The 22,811-nt window shown below is 36.9% G+C and overlaps 1 protein-coding gene across 1 annotated transcript in view; it reads left to right on the top strand.

Moving 5' to 3' along the window:
• The window catches only part of GSTCD (glutathione S-transferase C-terminal domain containing), a 69,442-nt gene extending 51,904 nt beyond the window's left edge, over nt 1-17,538 (top strand). The window contains exons 7-13 of the mRNA XM_084285716.1: nt 1,977-2,092; nt 2,728-2,772; nt 4,458-4,586; nt 8,030-8,163; nt 9,991-10,021; nt 14,121-14,190; nt 16,448-17,538. Coding sequence (XP_084141842.1) covers nt 1,977-2,092; nt 2,728-2,772; nt 4,458-4,586; nt 8,030-8,163; nt 9,991-10,021; nt 14,121-14,190; nt 16,448-16,584 — 662 coding nt within the window. The 3' untranslated portion in view covers nt 16,585-17,538. The remainder of the gene's footprint in view (nt 1-1,976; nt 2,093-2,727; nt 2,773-4,457; nt 4,587-8,029; nt 8,164-9,990; nt 10,022-14,120; nt 14,191-16,447) is intronic.
• Nucleotides 17,539-22,811: the final 5,273 nt, after the last annotated feature.

Below are 22,811 nucleotides of genomic sequence, written 5' to 3'. Positions count from 1 at the left end.
TGGCTGGCTGGCTGGAATTCTAGCTACCACGTTCGAAATACAGAGGTAGACAAAAGGCCTATTGATTGCAGCTTGGTTTTCTGTCTTTCAAGGGAATGTATTCTACTTTGTAAGAATTTGTAGAGGAAGGATGAAGCCTTGTTTGTTGGTAACCATGAAGAGTTAATTTTCAGGGAGTTTTTAAAGGCTATGGACTGCTATTCTTTAACCTATTTCATATTAACTTACTGCTTAGGAGGTCATCTAACTGAAGAGTAAGCAATGGATCTGTTGCTGCTGGAACCTGTTAGCATTTCAGGTTTTGACTTCAGTGACACCAGGACCTAATTGCTGACTTTGCACGGCATGAAAATTTGGTGGTGTTTTTCAGGAGGTACACTTGATACCGATGAATCCAGGCCTCTCAGGAAAACCTTGGGGTCAGGGAATAAGAACAGAGCAGCTGGATAAGGCAATTAAGAGCTTTTGTGTGCCTGGATTTTTGTGCTGTTTGTTGCTTGGCAGGTGTGGTCTGTCCTTCAGTCTCAGCAGCAAAATGGTTCAGAACATTTCTGCTAATGTGTGTTGAGACGCAGGAACTGGAAACAAAATTGTCTCCCTGGTCTCTCTGGCAATTAAGAAGATTTAAAGTTGCAAGCAGCTATAAGACAGTGTTATACAAAAGTTACCAAGGGAAAAAAGCATTTACAATGAACCCCATTACTTTAATTGCAGAGTTAACTTGAGCTCAGGGTGAGTTGAATTCTGAAAGCTTCCCACCAAGGGGACTTGCATCTTTGTATCAGGAATGAGCTTAAGTACTTTCATTGCTTATTTTCACCGAATAGAAAGAAGGAAAGAAAAACTGAATGTCAAAGTTAGTTGCGGTGGGTTTTTATTTATTTATTTTTATTATTTATGTATTTATTTATTTTTAAGATGATGCTTGTAAGAACCAACCGTTGTTAAAACAAGCCTAATGTAAATGAAGCCACCTAGGCTTGTAAGGCAAACTTTGCTGTCTTCAAAGCCCTTTGGGAGGACAAGAGCTGACCTTTTTATCTTTGTGGTGTATTTCGAAGGAAGGGACTGTGCTTCGAGGTTCAAAGGAAAAGCCCATGCTGAAGTCTGTCAAACAGAATACTCTGATACTTTTACCATGCTTTTGGAAAACCTACTTTTCTCTTCTTAGCTGAACTTGAAATTGGATTCAGTATTGATCGGGAGCTATGTCCCTGCTAGCATTCTTCACCTTGGAAGGCTGGCCTGCCCTAAATGAAGAGCTGTCATGCCAACACTGGTTTGTGTCCTCACTGAGCTGTTTGGGCAGCTCACTTTTACCAGCATGAGGTGCAGTCCCACCTCTTGCTGCTGACTAGACAGTTTCATTACAACTAAGGAACTGCATTTTGGACTTTAGCAAGCATATTTGAAAGAAATTAATATTTTTTCCACTTCTGGTTGTGTTACAGATACTATGAAAAGCTGTGCGGGTGTGGTCATTTTAAGAAGTACCTTGTTGGATAGTTGTTTAAATAAACTGGGTTGCTTAATATGAAACTTAACAGGAGAAAGAGTGAGACTTCTTGAAACAAGATGCTTAAGGATAGCATAGGGATTTATTTTGGCAACAACTACTGTGAATGGGTTTGAGCTCTCTTTCTGGGCATGATTGACAGGTTGGGAATATCACCATGCTGGAGCTTAGGCTCATTTGATTATTTTGTATTTACACTTCTTCCAGTTTACACAGGTCTGTTCCTAAGGATACATTAACAGCAAGAGCTGGAAGGTTTTAACTGTGCTCAGCATGTTAAGAAAGTTCTATCTAATATTTTTAAATTTAGCTCAAAATGCATTTTTTTGGAAGCCCGAGTATTTGTTTTTTAGTGTCCGTCATACATTTCAGATTTCCAATGTTTAGCTGTTACCTATTTAAAATTATCAATGTTGAGAACTGTTTATCACTGTTTAAGTATTTGCTCTGTCATCCCCAGGAAAGATGTCTAGCGACCGGGCTCTGAGGAAACAGCAGCAATTGAATAATTTGGTAGCAGCAGTGACAAAGCTCGCTAAGCCTGGAGATGTGATTGTGGATTTTTGCAGTGGAGGGGTAAGGTGTATTTTCTTTACATAAGGCAATTTCATTTGGCTTTCATCTTCGGATTTGTAGATAGATGCTGCCATGTCTCCTGTGAAGAAAGGCTGAGAGAGCTGGGGCTGTTCAGCCTAAAGAAGAGAAAACGTTGGAGTGACCTCACTGCAACTTTTCAATACCTAAAAGGGGCTTATAAAAAAAAATTGGAGAGCGACTTTTTGCTCAGTCAGATAATGACAGGAGAAGAGGGAATAGCTTTAAACTAAAAGAGGGGAGATTTAGATTAGATGTTAGGAAGAAATTCTTCACTCAGAGGGTGGTGAGGCACTGGAACAGGTCTCCCAGAGAGGCTGTGGATGTCCCATCCCTGGAAGTGTTCAAGACCAGGTTTGACAAGACCCTGGGCAACCTGGCCTGGTGCGTGGCATCCCTGCCCATGGCAGGGGGGTTGGAACTGGATGGTCTTTGAGGTCCCTTCCAACCTGACCCATTCTATGGTATGATTCTGTGATAAAGCAAAGCAAAAATACGTATGCTGAAATTCTAACCGCTTTCAAAGGTTCTGTCAATGGTTAGGGAATAATCAATGTGAAATGAGTCAACAACAGGGGACACTGACAAGATTTTGTTGTTTGCTTTGGTTTTCACAGGGGCATGTCGGAATTGTTCTTGCTTACATGCTGCCATCATGTCAGGTAAGCTCTAAATGAAGAGTATAAATGGTATGAGCATTTTGTCTCTGATAATTACCTTAAAAAGATGTGCATCTGGGGAAGATAAACATGAAGACAAGACTGTTACTTTTGGGGAGAACTTATGCTCTAGAGAGAGATGTTTCATTAGTACCTGTAAAGGTATTTATCACGTTATTATTAGTGGGGGAAAAAGGGTAGAAGTCATCCCTGGAAAGGAAAGTTTAGAAAAAGTTCCTCCTATGATAAATGAAAGGGGGAAAAAAAAAAAAGTAACTTTAGAGTACAAACATTGACCTGTGTATGCTTTGATTCAGCAAAGTAAGCAATTACAGTGCTAAAGTGCATAGATGATCTTACTGCTTTCTAACAAAACATTTAAGCTTATGTTGTAAAGTGTGTATAGACATGAAGCCCTTGTTATGTGAAGAAGGTCTGCCAGTACCTCTGCTGTATTTTACCCCAAGTGAGGAAACATACAGGCATAATGAGACAGCATTTTTTGCTGTTTAGAAATCTTAGAGGTTATTGCTACACTTGTACACATACACTTTGCTCTGTCTGCAGCCAGTTGTGCCCAATTAAGGAATTAATTGGCAGAGGTAAACTTTTTTAGAAGAAAGCTTTCATATGTGAATACCAATTACAACATTTTCCTATTTCCAACATTGAACAGTATGAGTATCTTTTTCTTTTTTTTTTTTTCACTCTGTTCCTAATTATGTTCTTAATTATATCACGTTGCTTTGGGAAATGACTGGGTGAGATGGAGCCAATGAAAGGAGTGAGAGACTGGCTCCTTCCATAGGTGTGCTGCTGGGTATGCTTCTGGGCTTGGCTTGGGCAGGACATCCATTTACAGACTAAGGCCATGAACCAGCAGAAAGAATAAGGGAGTAACCTCCTCTAACAGGAGGAGAGCAAGATCTCTGGAAACAGGGGGTCTCACTCAGTGTTACTGAGTTGGCTGGCAGCAAGCATCCTCATGAAAAGACACAGGACAGGGAGAGTTACTTATGTCTCATTATTCTCTTCTCTGTCTCATCTAGTTACTTTAACTTGTCTTTGTTTAAAAATTTAATTTTCTAGGTTATTTTAACCCTTAAAATGCAACTTTTTGAGTCAAAAGATTTGGATTATTGTCGGAGTGCAGTGAAAAATTGTTTGGAAACATTTGCCTCAGAGGTCATGATCTGTCATGATGCGTGTCTACCATCCTTGTAAACTCTACCTTAATTCTTGTCACTGATTAGGAGAAAAATGGTTCTTCGTTTTCATAACAAACTGGATGCAGAAGTCAAGAAACTGAGCTATCCGGTCTCACTGATGTGACCCAGACTTCCATCAAATATAGTTGTGCAAAAAATATATATATTTTACAGCAGAGATTTGAAATGTGCAAATTTTTAGTGTAATCACAGATGTGTGAGGTGCTTGCCTGAGAAAAGGGAAGTTCTAGACCTAAGACAACAAATGAATAAATAAATAAATTTGCCAGCTGATTGGTACTGGCAAGTCTTTAATGCCTTTCATTGTTGTTTTGTCATCTGCTAATCATTCTGTAGGTCTTATAAGTAACTTGTAGTTTAGTTGAGAAAACTTCTCTATAGTTTTGTGCATGCTGGTAACATTTGACTTTTATTTTTCAGTATTATTTTGCTTTACTCTGTCTTGTGTATGAAATCTAGGTGGTGCTCATAGAAAATAAGGAGTTATCTCTGATCCGTGCTAAAGACAGAAGCGATGAACTAGGTTTAAACAACATCTCATTCATTCAAGCAAATCTGGACTATTTTAATGGGACTTTTAACATTGGGGTAAGTGTTTGTAATTTTTCAAGTTCAGAATTTTAATTTCAATGTCTGGTTAACTATTTTCTACAACTACTTAACTAAAATATCTGAGAAAAGGAAATTTTATGCTTATACAGACAGTTATTTCTGATGCTACATGAAGCACCCTTGTTATACTAACCAATATTAGGTTGGTTTTGTGTTTATTTTTTATTTATATGAGTCAATAAGGAAGCAGTATCTATTCTAATCAAATATGACAATATGGGTGCTGCTTGGCCGTTCTGAAGACAAATAGTGTGGTAGATTCTTGATTTAATGATATTATTTTAAGATTAGTTATTCACTGATGGAGGTATGCTGGGGAAGGTTTTGAAGACAGGAAGAAAAAGGCAGCTTGTGCTCAAAGTAAGCCTGGGTACAGGAAAGTGAGATCAGAGGTGTAGGTAGGTGACAGTAAAGGCGTTTGCAGATAAAGCAAGCAACTCAAGACTTCACAACGCAAAACTGAGAAGGAACTTTAATGACAGGGAGAACGTTACACTAATGATCTGCGTGTGTATTCTTTGTGAAGGGTGTACTCGAGCTGTATTTTTAAAGGCAGAGTGAGATCTCAGTTTTGTAGGACTCGTACTGAGCACTCCTGTTGCAGTCAGTGGGTGCTGGTCTGACTTTTGGTGACTGTAAATGAGCAGACCAAAGCAGGAATCACTTTTATAGGAACAAAGTAAATGATTTGAATACTGATTGAAAGTATCCTGAACTCTGCAGCCCTAGTGAAGAGTGAGGTACAAATAGTCTCTTTTAATGCTGTAAAGATTGCTCTCTTCTGGTTTGATTTTATGTTAAAAGCATCTGAACTTTTACAGCAAGTTCCTAACTTTCAATGCAAGTCTGACTATTCCCTAAAGCATCCATCCAAGTGCCCGTTTGTCTGTAGCTTAGGGTGCTTAATGCTGAAGCTTTATGGCACATATTCTCCAGTTCTGTTTAACTATTTGGCTTGTTTAATAAGGGAATTGAAGCATAGAGCAGGAGAAAGAGGAGAGAATAAATTGTTTTATTTATTATTATCCTTCTAACGGTAAATTTCTGGTTCTCTAGCTTTATTTTCTGTGTTTTTTAAATCTCATTGGATGAACCAGAGATTATTGCAAAAAATCAGAATCTCCAGAATAATTTAGTGAATACTGCGTGTGAGATGTGTCCTAGTTTGTTAGTGAAGTTAGTCTCCAGTGTTGTGGTCATGGGAGTTTTTCTTAATTTTTTTGGTCTGTTTTTAAGGTTAACACTAAGTTAAATATTTCATTGGAGTTTTTGTTTAATAAAAAAGTGTTATATTCTCCCTTAAGTCTCATGACAAGTAAAATGCTAAAGTACATGTCTGGAAAAAATCACTTGCAAACTCTTCATTTCCAGGTCTGTGATTTCAGTTTGTTCGACTTGATTCTGTACACTATTCCAGAGACAAACCTGGAGCTTTCCTTTTTTGGGAGACCTATATCAATATCATCTCAGAATTAGTTTGTCCCATATAACAATTCCCTCTCCAGGATGAACTCCTGTTTCCTCTGCAGCCACACGTAGGCCAGGAGCTAGCTGTTTAACTTAACAGTAGTGCAAGTGCTTGATGGTACATTGGAAGGTAAATAATGTAAAGTTTAGCTACCTTTGTATCGTTAGGTCATAAACGCTGGTCTGATACAAAAATGGCAATATGATGATGCACAGATGTGTACAGAGTTTGGTGATGCATCGTTTCTAAACCCATCTTCTGTGGCTCGTAAAGCTATTCACTCATTGCAAGACTGTGCCATTCTCAATGAAATAGTACAGCGTAAATGTGAGGGGGAACATGACAAATTCACTGGCTATGGTACGTGAAATTCAAAGAGATCTAGAAAAATGAACCTGACAAGTCTTCATCTCTCTAGTTTTGGTATTAATTTAAAACAAGTTTATATGCATTTTTAGTTACTATGAAATAAAAAACTGCACTACTTGGCTGTTTTCTTAAGTGCTATCTGAGAGGAGTTCAAAAGCAGGTTAAGTAGAATGTGTCAACCAGTTCCTTTTTTATTCCGCCAAAAGGCCAGAGGACTAATACAGGTCAATGGTCTCGTACTCAATTAGCTTTGTGGCTTTCCTCAGGGGACACTTTGTTTTCCTTCGTCTACAGATGTGTGAATTTGTGAATGAAATGCATTAACTGCGTTTGTTTAACTGCTTTTTATTTCATTTCAGATAGTGAGCTTGACATATAGGATATCCTGAGAAAACCTTGCCTTCAATTTTATTTGTTGATTTTTCTCTTAACTAAATTGACTTTGAGGAACACAAAGAATAAATCAAATGGCTTACAGTTCATACAGGCTCAACAAAGCTACTGTTTTTTTTTGTTTGTTTATTTACTTGTGTTTTATCCAGTACTTTAAGGTTTAATGTATCTTTTCCAAACATGCAAGCAAAGCAGTTGTTAGTTTCTGCTTGGATAAAAAGGGAAGTAACTATAATTATATTCCACGATAATCTCATATTTTTCTGGTCTTAAACTAGTTTTATTTTTGTTGTTAAATTCGTAAGGACAGAAAAATTGCATTGTGAAATTACTACATATATTAGTTTTTAATGTTCTGCTTGAGACAGGAGTATTTGTTACCATCTGTATGCAGTTATAGTTCAGCTGCTGATTAATGGTCTGCTCAGCTGAGCTTACATCAAGCAGTCTGCAAACAAAAAAGTCTTTGTTTTAATCCACATCTGAGAGCAAAGTTTTTATCTCCCAATTGCTGTACCTTGAAAAACAGCTTTGAACCTTGAAATGTGAACTTTGCAGCTTTAAACCTTTTTCGTAAATTTACACTGAACCAAAAGCATAGAAAACAATGCAGTTTTACAAATCTGAACTGCTGCATAAAGCAGCAGGCACAATATTCAATTAGGGGTAAGGCAGACTGTGTTTCTCCTCCAGGGCTGAGAGGCTGTAGAAGCACGTTGAGGGAGGCGCGTTCTTGATTTTTGTTTGATGTTTGGGATTGTCTGCTATCTAATAAGGTACAAATGGGAACGAGAGGGGGTTTTTGTATTTCTAAATCCTTTTGGCTTGAACAAAAACTTTTGACTAATCACCATGGTAGCTTGTCTTTTAAAATTTTTCTGTAGCTTCATTTACAGTTGAGTTGATAGGACAATGCAGTGCACCTATGCACCTATCTTTTGAGTACTTTTGGTGAGTGACCTTTGTTCAGTGCTGATGACTCCCTTCTTAAGTGGAGTTAGGTCATAAAGTTTCCGCAGCATAGACATGAAAGAGAAAAATGCAAAGCCAAGGATTTAAGGACCAGGCCCTTGGCATAACAGCTTCATTGTTAAACTCTCTGCAAGGATTTAATTCAATCCATCAAAATACTACAATATTGCTATAAAGAATGTGCTTGTTTCTTTGTTTTCTGTTTTTAACATTGTAGGTGGCTCTGCATGCATGTGGAGTGGCAACAGACATGGTGATTGAACATTGCATCAAGGCGCGGGCAGCCTTTGTCATCTCCCCGTGCTGTTATGGCTTCATTCAGAACACTGTGAGGTTTAAATATCCAAGAAGGTAAACTAAGACTAACAAGATAAACTTTAAAATAGCAATTCAAGTGAAAAAATAAAGTGATAGAAGAGTACATAATTAATCAACTTAAGGTCAAGATTGTTGCACGTGTCCAGGTTCAGTTGATTCATACTTACAGTGCAACCATCTCCTTTTTCTCTTTGCAAATCCGTCTTGAAAGGGAGACAGATGGGTTATTCCTGGGTTATTTTTTCTGGATTTATCCAGGAAAAAAAATCACAGCAGTTCAAAAAAGACTCTATACCTTCAACACAGTAGATACAGTATGTGGTAATCTATGTAATATGCAGACCTCTTACCTTGAAATCACAAAGTTAATAGAAAACTCATGAAAAGTAATGTAAGAAGGGGAATTGACATTTTAATGTTGGAGAAAGATGTAAGCAATCGGTTTAAAGAAATGGGTCTGCTTTTATGCCACAGTTTACTGCTTGTGAAGCTGTTTTGATTTATTCCCAAGTAGACGAGCTCTCCTGTTTTTTGGATCCTAGTTTTAATACTTTTTCAGTGGACTGTGTAGGTATTTTGTTTCTCCAAATCTGCCATGTTGGAAATGCTTCTTTGTCTTAGGCTTAAGAATTTTTTAATGCCTTTGATACAAATAAAATGTGAAAGTTTGGTAAAAAGTAGCAGAAGATATGAGGCTAGCAGCTTTCTAAGGTAGAACTAGGTGGGGGAGAGGTTTTATTTTGTTTCATTTTATTTTCATAAAGCTGAACTTTGCCTTTTGGATGTCCAAGATGAATCAGATTTAATTATACTAGAAATTAAAGCATTGACTCAGCTATATATTTGCTAGAGTAGGAAGCTGAAACGTGCTGTCGTAAAAAGAATCAACAGATCTTAAAAACAAATAAATAAATAAATATGTTTCCATGGTAAATATTTTCCCTATCTTTCTCTGTTATTGAGGTGTGCTGTCACAGAAGTGCTTGGAGAGTAAATACTTAAAACTTAGTTTGCTAAACTTTGCATTTAACAGTCCTTTCTTAGTCAGTTTGATTCTTCCATCTCTTTAGAAGTGTCCCTTTTGTTTTCTCCTCTGACAGAGTAAAACATAGAAGTATTTTTAAGGAAGAGGCAATAAAATTTTAGGCTTTCTAAGGTTAACAGACATATAACTTTTCTCTGTTGTTTTGTTGTAGGATCGACTAGATGCTGTTAACTTTTGCCAAGTTATATTTTAAATCATGAAGTCCAGAAATTCACACTACGTTAGGAATCTTTTGTTGCTGTAGATGCTGAAGAAATGTAAATTGTTGAGGTTTTGTGTTTGCTAAAATTATAAATCTGAGAGTGTAAGCCAATGTAGGAGTTGATGTGGTTCATAACATTGACCTTGGCTCAAGCTATATTTTAGGGTTTACTTCTTTTCCCTTAATTTTTAAGATTATGAAACGTGATAGACCTCCCATATCCCTATACTGCCCGTATTCCCTATTCAGTTCCATCCTAGAAACACCTTACTCTTGTGATGCACAGAAAATGTGTGCCTCTAGAGGTTGTGTACCTGTAATACAAAGTATGTGAAAATGTGGAAAACCCAGAAAATCTGCATTAGCATTTTTGATAATTTAAAGAGTGGATCTGTATGAATAATTCAATAGAAGAATAAAAGACATCAAACGTGCTTTTCCTTTATTAGTGAACAAACTGTCATGGTTTCTGTTTTTTTGAGTGCCTTTCTGTATTCTATGGATACTGCTGTTTTGCATAAAATGGGGTCAGGTATGTAAGAATTGCTTCTATTTTCCATCTTGGCTTTTTTAGATGTTAATTGAATTGGTCTTTTTTTTTTTTTCTTTTCAGTAATCAGTTCAAAGAAATTTTATCCTACAAGGTATGTAAGATAAACAGCTGTGGATAGTGGATGGAGGGGGTTTGGGGCTGTTCCATGCATTTCACTGAGTCTTATCAAATGAAATATAAGTGCTTATCTTTTAATTGTGAGGGGGTGCATGTGTTATGTGATCTGTTCATTAGTAATACAGACACAGTTGTGTTGTGTTCTCTCCACCAACCATTTTTTAAGGCTTTTTTTTTTTCCTTCCATAAAGTTTCATGGTATCTCCCCCCAGTTAATTCTTTTTCATCATAAGGTATAAAAGAGCCATTCCTAAGATATACCTGTTTCAACACTTAACAATTACAGGATACCAATTTATGTCTTAAATACTAATGCTCATACTGTAGAAATTTACTATCATTTTTTTAGGCAAAATGCTTACTTTTATAGATGGTATTTTATGACAAACTCAGATTTCCCCCTCTAATTTATGTCTAGAAGATTGGACATAATGAGTAGGAAGAACAAATACTCTTCATCAAGAATTCTGTACAGTATTGTTTTAAAAACTTTTATTCAAAATTGTTTTAGAAGTATTCAAATGTGTTTCGATCTGGAGTCTGTGTGGAGATTGCTTGAGGGAAAAGTGGGAGAATGAAGCAATGAGGTGTGCAGATCTGACAGAATGAAGGTAACTGGTGAGTGGAAAAGGACAAGAGCAGAGAAGTGGTCAGGTGACAACTGGTACCAATTCATTAAGCTTTGTCTGGTGTGTTTAAACTTGTTAGTGATGAGCAGCCAGAAGTTTGATGGTTAGGTGCGCTCAGTGTGGCACAGAAAGAAAATATCTGCAATTAAGAGAATAAAGGATATATAGAAACTTTGCTAAGGTTACATGTCAAATCCTAGATAATTGTCTCAGTGTTTTTAATCCAGAAAAGCCTATGAATTCTGGAGATGCAGAATAATCCTCTATTCCTGAAATATGCTAGAAGGATGTTATTTCTAATTGCCAAATGTAATGGTGACAGTGTGCCTACTGATGATGCTGTGTTTAGCAGGAAAATGGAGGTTGTCTTTTTAAATCCTCTAATTGGAGGTCATTTAAAAACATTAGAAAACTTCTCACTAGGGAGTTTCAGTTATTATAATCTTATCTTCATGACAGCTTGGTTTATGTACACTTCACTAATTTACATGGAAATAAATTTGTGTAGATTGAGATGATAAAAGTGGCATAGTGGATTTGGACCTGGAATGAGATTTTCCACTGATCAACATTCCTTCCATGTACTTACATGTTCCTAACACATAATCACCAAGCACTCAGGTTTGAGTTTAGAAAAAGTTCATTTGCCAATGTGTTATTAAAAGTAGACCTGTGGACGTTACAGAGGGACAAGGTGACATAAAAAAAAAAAAAAAATCAAGGAAGCCTTGGTTAGGATGGTGTGTGTAATCTTATTGCAGCTCTAACTTTTCTTTTTTTTCTTTTAATCCATGGACATGTAGGTCCCAGGGTTTATCACCACTTTAGAAGTTCCAGTGTCTTACTGTTCGTGTAGCAGAAGCACACAGGGGCCAATGGCAATACTTAATAACATAGTAGTCTATACAAATGATCTAGGCTCGATGGTGCCTCAAGTAATCCTAGATATAAATAACTTTTTGTTATACAGCTAGCTATATGCATTTTTTATATTTCATATTAATAAACTGTTAAAGGTTACTGGCTAGTCGCCAAAGCTGCCATGTGTTAGCCAGACATCGTCTGTGTCACCCCCATCCAGTTCCCATTTTAAATTCATTTCTCTTATCTTCCATTTTAGTGAGATCTAAAAAGACATCCAGAAGTCTGGCAATTCCAAAACTTTTTGTGATGAGAACATCGTGCTGTAATTCATTAGTTTATAGCTATAAAGAATAAGGTGACGGTAGCTGTAGATGCCTACCGTGATACGTTTTGAGACTCTGTTTTTCAAGACATTGTCCATGTAGGACATTTGGAAAGGAAGAAGGAATTACTTTGGACATCCAGCTCTGAAAACTTACCGGGCATTTCTGTGGGTGTTCTAAAGGCAAAATAACTGCTTGTACATGCCCAACATTTATGCAGTTTATAATTATTGTCCTTGATACTTTAAAACTACTTTTATCTTCATTTCGGCCAACAGGGAGTGTGACAATTTACTGGTTATATCATGGGAAAAAGAGATGGTTATGTCTTAGGATGTAGTTTAGTTTGAAGGTTCATCTCTTGTAGGAAGCCAAGGCACTAGGGCCAGTCCAGATTTCCAGGTTGTGCGGGAAGTCCTACCTGGGCTCTGGTCTAGCTGAACGAGCTGAGATCCTGTTGTTGCAAAGAGCCAGGCTGTGCCGAGTGCCTAAAGACTGGTGAAGGGTTCTGGGCTATCTCTGACCTTCTTCCTCTCCTGTGAAACCCTTCTTCTTCTTCTCAAGCTGCCTACCCCTAAGAACAGCCACGTTGCCTGTGGCATTACTACTCAGTTCCCCAGTGGTTATATCTGGGTTAAAGGTTTTCAGCTCTTTTGTACTACCGAAATAGCCGTATTTAAACTGCACTGACTGATACAACATGTTGAGTCCTAAATATGTTATAGCATGTTCTCATTTTGCTTGCAAATTTGTTATGGAGCTGTGAGCTGAAAACCCTCATGTGAGTTATCTGTAGTAGGAAACAAACATCTCTGCCTCAGGATATTGTGTGTTTATTTAAATAACTAAAATTTGAGTTTAAAGTAGCAATAATGTCTTATGTATTTTATTTGAAAATCTGCGAGTAAACTGTTTTGTGGTCAGGTGTCTGCAATTACATGAATTGGATGGAGTGCACTGTGGAGAGAGTTACCATCTTGATTTAATATGAAGATGGGATTTCATTCAGGTTTTTTTGTGTGTGTGAAATGAAGACTTTTGGATGTTTATGTTCCCCTTACTAAAAAGCTGAAGTATCCTTACTTCAGGATACTGAAGGAAGCTGAAGTATCCTTAGGTGAAGTCTCTCTTTCCATCTGTTACAGCAACCACGCCCTTAAAATCATCTTTCTGTATAAGTCAGGAATCAAAAAAACATTTTCCTTTTGATGCAAGACACATGTTCATTTTCAGAAATGTAGCTGTGGAAGCTTTGTGTAGCAAAAAAAAAAAAAAAAAAAAAGCTTCTGTTGTTGTCTGTTTCTGTTTTCTCCCCATCCCAGCATAGGAGACATGATAGGAACATGATAGGAGACTTGGGAGTGTTGTGCAGTTCTAAACTGGTTCTGATTTACTCTGTCCTATACTTAATACTGCAGCTGTCCCAAATAGCACAGCTGTCAGCAGAGCATTAATTTCAGTGCTATACCTTCAAGGCTTTTTCTGTCACCATCTGGTTAGCTCACCTTCCTTAGCTAGGTTGATCTCTGAGAAACCGTTCTGCTAGCACAGCTGGCATTTCTTTGAAGGCTGTTGAGGATAGGGTTCTGGCCCCATCCAAGCAGACAGCAAGGTGGTGGGTTAACCCTCTACCACACCATACCCATGAGTGTCAAGACAGGAAAAACTCAGTGGCAGCTATCGTGGAAGCCTCTGCAGAAACTTTTAAGTTCCTTCAAGACCTTTTAGGTTGATCCTGGATGGGTTTGGCAGAGCAAAGGAAGTTTGTCGCCACAAAGCGGTGATTCTTTGATTCAGAATTGCTGCTTAGGAGAAACAATCCAGTATTTCAAGTCACCTATGTAAGAATTTTGTCTTGACCCTTCGCTGATGCAGTCATGTTGCCCAGTGATGACTGTGCTAAAAGAAGGCTGTTTTTGATCTACAGTAGCTGAGGGCAAAATAGTCTGACATATGCCTTTGAAAAATGCAATCGTGTATACGTTACATCCAGTTCCGCTGCTGCAGACGTTTGGAGGAATTTTAGCAAGAAACAAACCCTTCTGAGTAGAGATCTGCTTATGGTTACAAACACTTGATTTACAAATTTTTTTTACAAGCCAAAGCAATATCAAAATTAGGATTTACAGGCATTATTTTTCTGGAAACAGTCTTCTACGTGACAAACGTTCTTAGTACTTAGAAATGTTTAATTAGATTTTTCTTACTTGAAAGTGAGAAATGCTACTGGACCAAAGTTCTTTTCTTTTTCTTCTAGGAGCACATGATCCTTTGCAGGTTTGCAGATCAGACAGCTGTTCAGCTTCCACCCGAACGCAGGCTAGTAGGTATGAATTTCTGCAGCTGTTATGTAGACTGTTGCAGTGTTGTTATTTATGTTGCTTTATGAAGAAATAGTTTAATGTTTTATGAAATCGGGGTTTCTTCACATTTCTCTCTATGCTGTTCTGAACTATGATACTGAAAATATTTTCTTCATTCCGAATTATCAATATGAGCTAGAGGGTTTGCATTTTACTGAGTTTCATTGCCTTTCCACTTTCTCCTCCACTCCCAAATCATTCTATAAAAAGGGTGAGGTTTTTGTAAACTTTACTGAAGTCTTTCTGTTGCCAGTCCATCTTGCATTAAAAGCACTTCTGTAGGTAGTGATTTGCAGTCTGAACCCTTTGTCCTGCTTGTGATGACTTGTTTAGAAGGGCAAACATCCATGCCAACTGGAAACAACAAAGCTACACTGCAGAACGTGGGCTACTTTTGGTACAGACAGGCTTCAGAGCATACAAACCTATTTGTCCCACCTCATTACATTTGTAGAAATGTTAGGAAAAAAAACTATAAAAAAATCTTCTGGGTCAGAAAAGACAGAAGAGGCTGGAAACTCTAAGGGTTTAACTCTCCATCCCTGGCTCACAAGAAACACTTCCTAAGTATATTAAAGCAGGAGGAGCAAATAATCACTGTGCTTTTTTTTTTTTTTTTAAAAACTTCTTTTGAAGAATTTGAATTATCTCCTATATTCACTGCACAAAAAGAAAATAGTACAGATACTAAGATAACAATATCTATTTTATAACAAACTTGTCAGCTCTTTTGCTATCATCACAATATTTGTGAACAAGAAATAAAAAGTCAGTCTTTAGTTACCAGCGTAGCACCCCATGTTTTTTCCTGATGCTTACCAGGTGTACTGAAAATTGGAAGAGGACTCAAACATTTTTGAAAGGCTGTAACTTTTGCCTACTCTCTCTTTGAAACTGCAGTTTTTCATCACAAATGCAACTTTGATGTGCTTTTCACTGACAAAAAAACAACAACAACAAAAAAAGAACAACCGTAAATCCTATTCTTCCTTTCCGTACAGGAAATGTCATTGCTTTTTCTGTTCTAAAGAATGTAATATTGTTTTTAGTTCTACATAACACTACATTTCATTGAAGACCATTGAAGACCACTTTTCTGTTTCAGATTTGAAACTGCTGTTTCAAAACCTAAACCTTAAACTCCTACAGACACTTCCCAGGTGCATATCAGAGCTATTAATGATACATGCAACCATGTTCTGTATAAATTCAAGGGAGAGAAATACACAATTACACAGGGTAGCTTAGGGTAGGGACAGGGTATGAGTACTCTTGGCTATTATCTTCATCTCAGGCCAAAAATTATATTTAATTGTGCAGTTCTTTCAAGAAAAAGACAGAAACCTTGGCTTTGAGTCTGAAGCAGGACTGTGTCTTGTTCATGACTCAAGAGTGTATGACTATCAGCAATTAAAATGTTTCAGGGAGGTGCTAAATTTTTTTTGCAAGAGTTGCAGACTGCTGAAAACGTGATGTGACAAATTCTGTATTTCAAAACATAGAAATCAATTAAAATGAGTCAACTGGTAAAAACCAAATGGCCCTGTCAATTTATCATGGCTGTATCATAAATTTTTTTAAGAGAAAAAAAAAACCAAAACAAAAACCCTTGAATTTTTCCTTCCCCTTTTTTTGCAGATAAATCTGAGATAAGGTTAATTTCCATTAGTAATTCAGTATTTTTGTTTATAAACAGTTACCTTTGTGTGGTTTCAGATCAACTGGATCACTGTTCTGTATTTTATTCTTTCATTTGATAATCAGTATCCAAAGATTTTGAGATTTTAGATGAAACTACAGTAGGAAAACAGTTACAGTTATAAAGGAAGTAAATGCTTAGCAATTTTGAGAGCTAAGGGAAAAACTAGCCATTTTTTTCTTGTCACTTTTATGTTAATGCACACATTTTTCTGTAAGTTTTGAAAATACTTCAGAATAGTTGTGCTTATTGTGTTTCTCCGTGTGTATGTAAAGAGTTAATATTTTTTTCTCAGGGTCGTTGCTAAATGAGGGTTACAAGACAGATGTGACTTAGCACTATTAATGACTGCCTATTTGAAGTAAAACAGATTAGCATACATTTTAATATATTTTTTTAAGTAGATTCGGAACTTGTTCTGTAGATAACGTAGTGATGCATTTTCCTGACATTGAAGTGCATGTTTCTGGTAATGTTTCTATATTTTTAGATTTTCCATGCTCTCCTTTGCTCTCATTTTAGGCAAGCAGTGTATGGGGCTTGTGGATCTCGATCGGGCCTGGGCTGCAGAAGAAAGTAACTACTCTGTCCAAGTTATATCTATGGAGCCAGAGAGCTGTTCTCCAAAGAACAATATGTTTGTGGGCACCCCGACTTAGAGTGTGAAGCTCATACTTGATTTGAAGTCGAACATAAATCCTCAGTGCGTAACAACATCCAGCAGATCCAAGCATAGCTGGGAAGCAGACGTCATGCATCTTGAACCCATTGTGTTTGGAAAAGGAAGCAGCATGAAAAGTTTTAGAAAATGAACTGCATGCAGAGAATTATAGCTTGTAATGTGTCATTAGGCAACTTTTGGTGGTTCTTGCTGAGAAGTCTCTACAACTGTTGATAGTATCCCATCTGTCTGCAGAGGTTTAGAAAAAAGGTGGTCTTAGAGAAGGGAAGGTGATTCTCTTCGCAGTAGAGCTGTCTTGGCTGCTTCAAAATTGTATTCATGTTCAAACCTTCATTTGTGCTCATGGGCAGAGCAGTTATAGTATAGTGATGCAGATCACTAGAGGAACAGACGGGATTTATGGTGTTAGTGAGGAAGGTTGTGCAACAGGTGGTGGCTTGATTTCGCTAAAGAATTCCATCCTACTTCAGCAAGATTATTTTTAGTAAAAGTTTTTGAGAATACTTTGATCATCGTTCTGTATATAGAAAAAATGTACTCTAACCTAATAATCCTTTTAAAAATGATTTAAAATTTTATCTTTGAATTTTACACAGTAATTCTGTAACCAGACAATTGAAAGTGAGTATTTAAAGAAAGAAAACCCTTATTTCTCCATCGACAAGATAACAGGGGCTAGTGATGATATCAGCAAAAAGCTACTTCACTGCCACCTCTACTAGTTGAAGTGGATTGCTTTCCATTCTTAAGAGACTTGCTGTCAGACGCAATTTTTAAGACCAGCTTGTGTCTGTACACACATTCTTCATTTATTTTTATATTCAATTTAAATTTGAACGAAGTTGCAGTTGTGGAACCATTTGAAAAGGTCAACAACAGACTTGTTACTGTAAAATGAAAATAAATGTTCTTCTGTGCTTTTACTAGTAAACAGTTTCCTACCGTAGTTTAAAATTGTCTGTTAACACTAGTACAATGGATAAGAGCTTATAACAGTATTTTTCCTGTATGATTGTGGGTTTCATACATTTGCAAATTTTGCCATGGAGTAATTTAAATGTATCTGAAGTTTGGTCAGCGTGTGTGACAAAAAAAAAACAGCCACGGGTATTGGAGGGAGAAAAAATAGGATCCCGAAATGCTTTATTCTTCATGAAAGTTCTCTCTCTAAAAGATCTATTTTTTTGTTGTTGTTGTTTTAATGTGAAGACTGAAGGAAGCTGCACACTTATTTGGAAGCACAAAGGTAAGCAAGTTTGTATTAAATGGTACCTTTAACCTGAATCCTTGAGAACGATGCAGTACTTTTCCTGTAACTTTTTTAGTTAGCAGGAGGAGCTGGGAGCTGGAAGATTGCATAGCAACATAGCAAGTATAAAATACGTGGCAATACCAGGTGTTCCTGGAGGTTTCACCCGGAGATACGCTTGCTCAATGAGAACTCAGGTTTTTAAGCCAGAAGTAAGTCAAATCTGAACATTATCCAGGTAGTATGTTTGTGAAGAAGGACGAACTTATCAAGGTCAGATAGGTGATTGAATCTTTACTGTTGATGGTAAGGATTTTCACAAAGCTTTACTCTGCTCTGGGCAATGGATACTAATGTGTGTCTTTTAGGTATGGTGGTGATGTGTATTTGACGTGTTCTATTATTATACAGTAATAATTAGCTTTCAGTAGAGCAAAAAACTGTGCTGTTACATGATTTGAAATTTCTACAATGTCCACCTCAATCATCTGTAATATTTTTTTGATCTACTAGAAATCAGAAAAGGAATGCACTTGGGATGTGCCATAGGAAATGTGTGCCACTGAATACAAGATGGGGGGAAAAAAAAATGATTTTTTTAAACAGGCAAAACTCTTTCTTGGAAGCAGAGGTGGTGCAGGAGCTTTATTTGGGCAGGTGTCCAGCAGGTTATTAGATGCTTGGGTCAGTTAGGAAAAATAGCTAAAGCTAAACAAGAATCCCAGTACCGATCTCGGTTATTTTTGTTTACTTTTTTTTTTTTTTTTTTTAAATACCTATTTTCATGTTAGTGAGCTAATTTCCCATAGGTGTGCATACTTGTAACCTAAGTGAATTATTTTACATTGTGACAGCAGACTGGAAAAATCCCACTGATGCCATGAAAATCTGCCACCCCGCATAGAATTGAGCTTCAGAGGGGAAAAAATAAAAAGGTTTATAGAAGAAAAAGTAGAAAGAACCGCAAAAGTAGCATTGTGTTTTTATATAATGTGACGTTCTTGTGTGACCTTACCACTACGGGCATCAGTGGGCTCTTGTTTCCTTTTTTCTCAGGAGGACTGAATCTTCCTCTTTTCTAAGAATGGAGTTACCTTACTACGACTAGTAAAGTCTGATCTATGCTTGTGGTGCACTGATGCTTTGTTTATTGAAAACTGAAGAGAAGCAGATGACAAAAGTATAGAAAGGAGAGAGCATTTTTAACAGGTGTTAACAGGTATTTTGCCACAGATTAAATTACCACTCGGTGCCATCTTTTTGCTCTAGAAACATGAACTCATATTAGTTTTTAAGGTACATTGATTTGTTACATTTCCATATACATAAAAGGTATGACATGAACAGAGGCCAAGAATTTCCTAAGCAGCATGACTGGACATCACAGTGCTGGGAAGTGAACAATCATTGTTCTTCCCACAACTTGTTGCACACACAGCTAGCTTAATGTCCAAGATGCAGGCCTGAATACTGTTTGGTCCCACTGGGATGAGCTGTAGGGTGAACAAAGTATTGTCCTAACATAGTCATAATTTTCTGTTGTCTTGCCTGTATTGTTTTATGTTACCCTTGGAGCCAGTAATGCTGGAAAAAGCAAGTTTGTAACATGAAGCTGATGACCAGATTGCACTGATCTCATCTGTATGTTAAAGTTAGTCATCTGTGTGTACATGCATCTTTATTTTTGTTCTTTCCTTTCTGTCTTTATCATATTATCTGCTTCCTTGGTCTTCTTCCAAGAGGTGTTAGAATTGCAGTCTTTGGCAGAGGTGGCAGTATACAAGGGGCACTCCTGGTAGGTACATTGTGCGCCCTAATTTCCTTGGCTTTATCTTAATTAGAAAAGAAAAAAAGATATGGTGTTGTTATTACTATGCTAAACCAGTCTTTTTTATTTAAATTAAAGTTACACGTTGTCAGTATTACCCATCTATTGGTCTTGCCAAGATGCACGTAAAATGCTTAATTCAGAAGGTCAACATAAATCTTAGGTGGTTGTTTTCTGTTTCTGTCGTTTGATTTTCAGCTGCCTGGTGGATCTATAGTTTGGAAAGGCAATGCTAATCAGATTTTTTTTTTTATTGGTGCATTCCTAGGTGACATTCTATGTTGATGTTTTCATTGAATATTTAGAAAGAACTGTGTGATTGTGTATATGCCTATATAAGTTTGTGGGATCTAAGTAATCTGCAGCAAAATGCCATGCAGTTGATTTTGAGTTTACATGGATAATCGTTTGGCTAGACACCATCAAGAAAAAAAAAAAGCTAGAGGAGCATTACTTAACAAAAGATAACAGAACGTCTGAAGTGTTGGTTTAGGCACTCAGACTAAATAGTGTATTTGTCTGCAGAAAGCACAATTCAGATTTTCCTTTAAGCCTTCTCAGGTACTGCTTTCAGTGTTTTTGCCTAGGAGCATTTGACTGTCATACCAGACTCCTCATGTACAGTCTCAATCGAAGCTCCTGTCACTTTTATTACTTTTTTTTTTTTTTTTTTTTTTTTTTTTTGTAAAAAAAAGGTGTATTGGTGGGACAAGATATCAAGCATGTACCTGCAAACGTATCTGGCGTCAAAAATGTTACTGATGCCTGGTGTCAAAAAATGTTATATGCCTCTTCAATAAAAGGAAGCCGATCTCAGAACTTTCTGTGCTCAAACTTGCATTTAAACTACCTCTCATGCTTTCAGTTCAGTGGCTGTTTCTTAGCAAACTTCAGTTTCCTACAACTATCATTAAAATACATTGCATTTCCTAAATGAATAATATACTGTGATTATATGCAAATGGTAAAACTGAAACTAAGTTCATTTTCTTTGATTCTAGCTTTTATTCACACATAAATTAAATGAATAATGAAGTGTCTTGTTGTGCACTCTTCTACTAAAAGTGAATTTGTGAAACACCTAGACGTTCAAAATTCCTCTGATAAGCCTTGTGTGTAAGGAGAAGTATTTAGGCTAGTTGTATAACGAATCACTCAGGACATTTCTGAGTGAAAACAGAACAATTTTTATACTTTATATGTGTCAAGTGATGTTTCCTAAGTTGTGACTCAAAATTATTTTACTTGACTGTTTGAATTTCTCGCTTTTTTTTTCAGCGGTGCTTATGGAACTCTTCAGTTTTTGCAAAGTGAGTGATAGTATTGGAGGTTTCCTTGTTAACTGATTAAATAATCAGTGATTTTTGGAGAAGAAATTATTGCTAATGCTGCGCTCTTTCCCCTTCAGACTATTTCACCTGACAGTTGCTGGTCTTTCATAAGTTCGTACAGCATCAGCTGTGATGAAGCCATTGAAACAGGTCTGCTAAATGATACAGTTACACTAATAAAGAATATAAATATTAATTTTAGCGTTATTTTTTTTAAGGAAAAAGCTTTTCAGTGTCATGTAGAAACACGAACCTGATATGTCAAATGAAATTTACTTTGAATTAGTCTTGTTTCTTGGTGACAGCCCAAGAGTAACTGTATCTCCAGTGCTCGTACGTTAAATCTTATTTCCAGGAAGTGACACTGCCTCTGTCTTTGCCTGGTAGATTGCTCCAGCAGTTTTACTATCACATTGATTGTGATAAATTGGTCATTCTTCCTTGAGTGAAAGAGTTCCCTTGAATTTTAAGCAATAGGATGACACTTACTCAAGATACATGAGGGCTGAAGGCACGGCTGTGCTGAAGATGGTAACTCTCCATGATGCATCTCCAAGATAATAGATTTTCATCCACTGACTTTAACGTGCATGACACCTGACTTATTATTTTTATGTGCTGAGACCTTTCTATATTTAGACCTCACTATTGTGGGTATTTGAAAAGCTTTAAGAGGCTGCTATTTTAAGAACATTTGAGCTAGTTTCATATGTTAACAGTAATCTTTTTTTTTGGGGGGGGTTAAAATGACGTTCTGAGGTTTCCTGAGATTCGGCTAATAGAATCTGTATACTATACTGGAGTTGTGACATCCCAATGAAAAACTCTTCATCTATTTTATGTTTATTGGATTTGAAAAACAGCAGAAATCTTTTGCAATTCTCTAAGCTGCTGAAGTAGACATTCACACAGCAGAACAGAAAATGGGCCCAGAATGCAGAACTTGAAGAAAATTATTCAGTGTGAGCTCTTTGTTCTTTCACAGACCGATAGAGCTGGTAGTTGCAGAGCAGAGAAGACATGCAAGTGGCATGGGTCATAGTTTATGTAAGTACCAATGCATAATAAAGCAATGATGTCCTGAAGAGGTGTACCAAGTGTCCCCAGTCCAATAGGAAGCATGTTTGCAATGGATACATGATTCTTTTAGCACTAAGGAAGCATTTCATGGGCATGAGATGCTGCACGTATATATGGGCCAAAACCATGTAAGATGTATTGCAACCCAGTTTTATCAGATCTACCACAAAAATGTTAAAAAATAAAAATAAAAATTGAGCCACATCCTAATCAAAATACGTGGATAAGCCACTTGCTGAGACCAACCTTTACTGTTTTTCACTTAACAAATCTTAATGTTGGATGCTGCTGCTGATGTGGTGATAGCACATCAGCACGATGTCATTTGTTCACCTTTTCAAATCTGCTGTACCCACACAATTCTCTGCCACCTATGGTTTGTTTAATTCACAGCAAGTACACGGGAGCACAGAAAAAACTTTTGCCAATTTGTGTCACGGCTGATACTGCCTTTTTTTTTTTTTTTAATTATCCCTTCTTTGCCATGGGCATCTCTGAGTTTGAAATCCATTTGTTAACATTGGTGCCCAATATGGTATTAGTAAATTGCTGAAGATTAAGTTACATTTATTGAAACTTAGAAAAAAATCTCTGTTCTGCATGTCTTCAGAATCAGAGTGCAACTAAATGAGTTTGAAGTCAGGAGAATCTTACGTATGTGAGAACTAAAATAATTTCAATAATTATGTTGTTATATGTGTGGTTGCAAAATTTGG

This window comes from Netta rufina, assembly GCF_964035555.1.
Source record: "Netta rufina genome assembly, chromosome: 4".
Taxonomy (NCBI): Eukaryota; Metazoa; Chordata; class Aves; order Anseriformes; family Anatidae; genus Netta; species Netta rufina.
The sequence above is the reverse complement of the archived record's forward strand: the minus strand, read 5'-3'. Positions and strand labels throughout refer to the sequence as shown.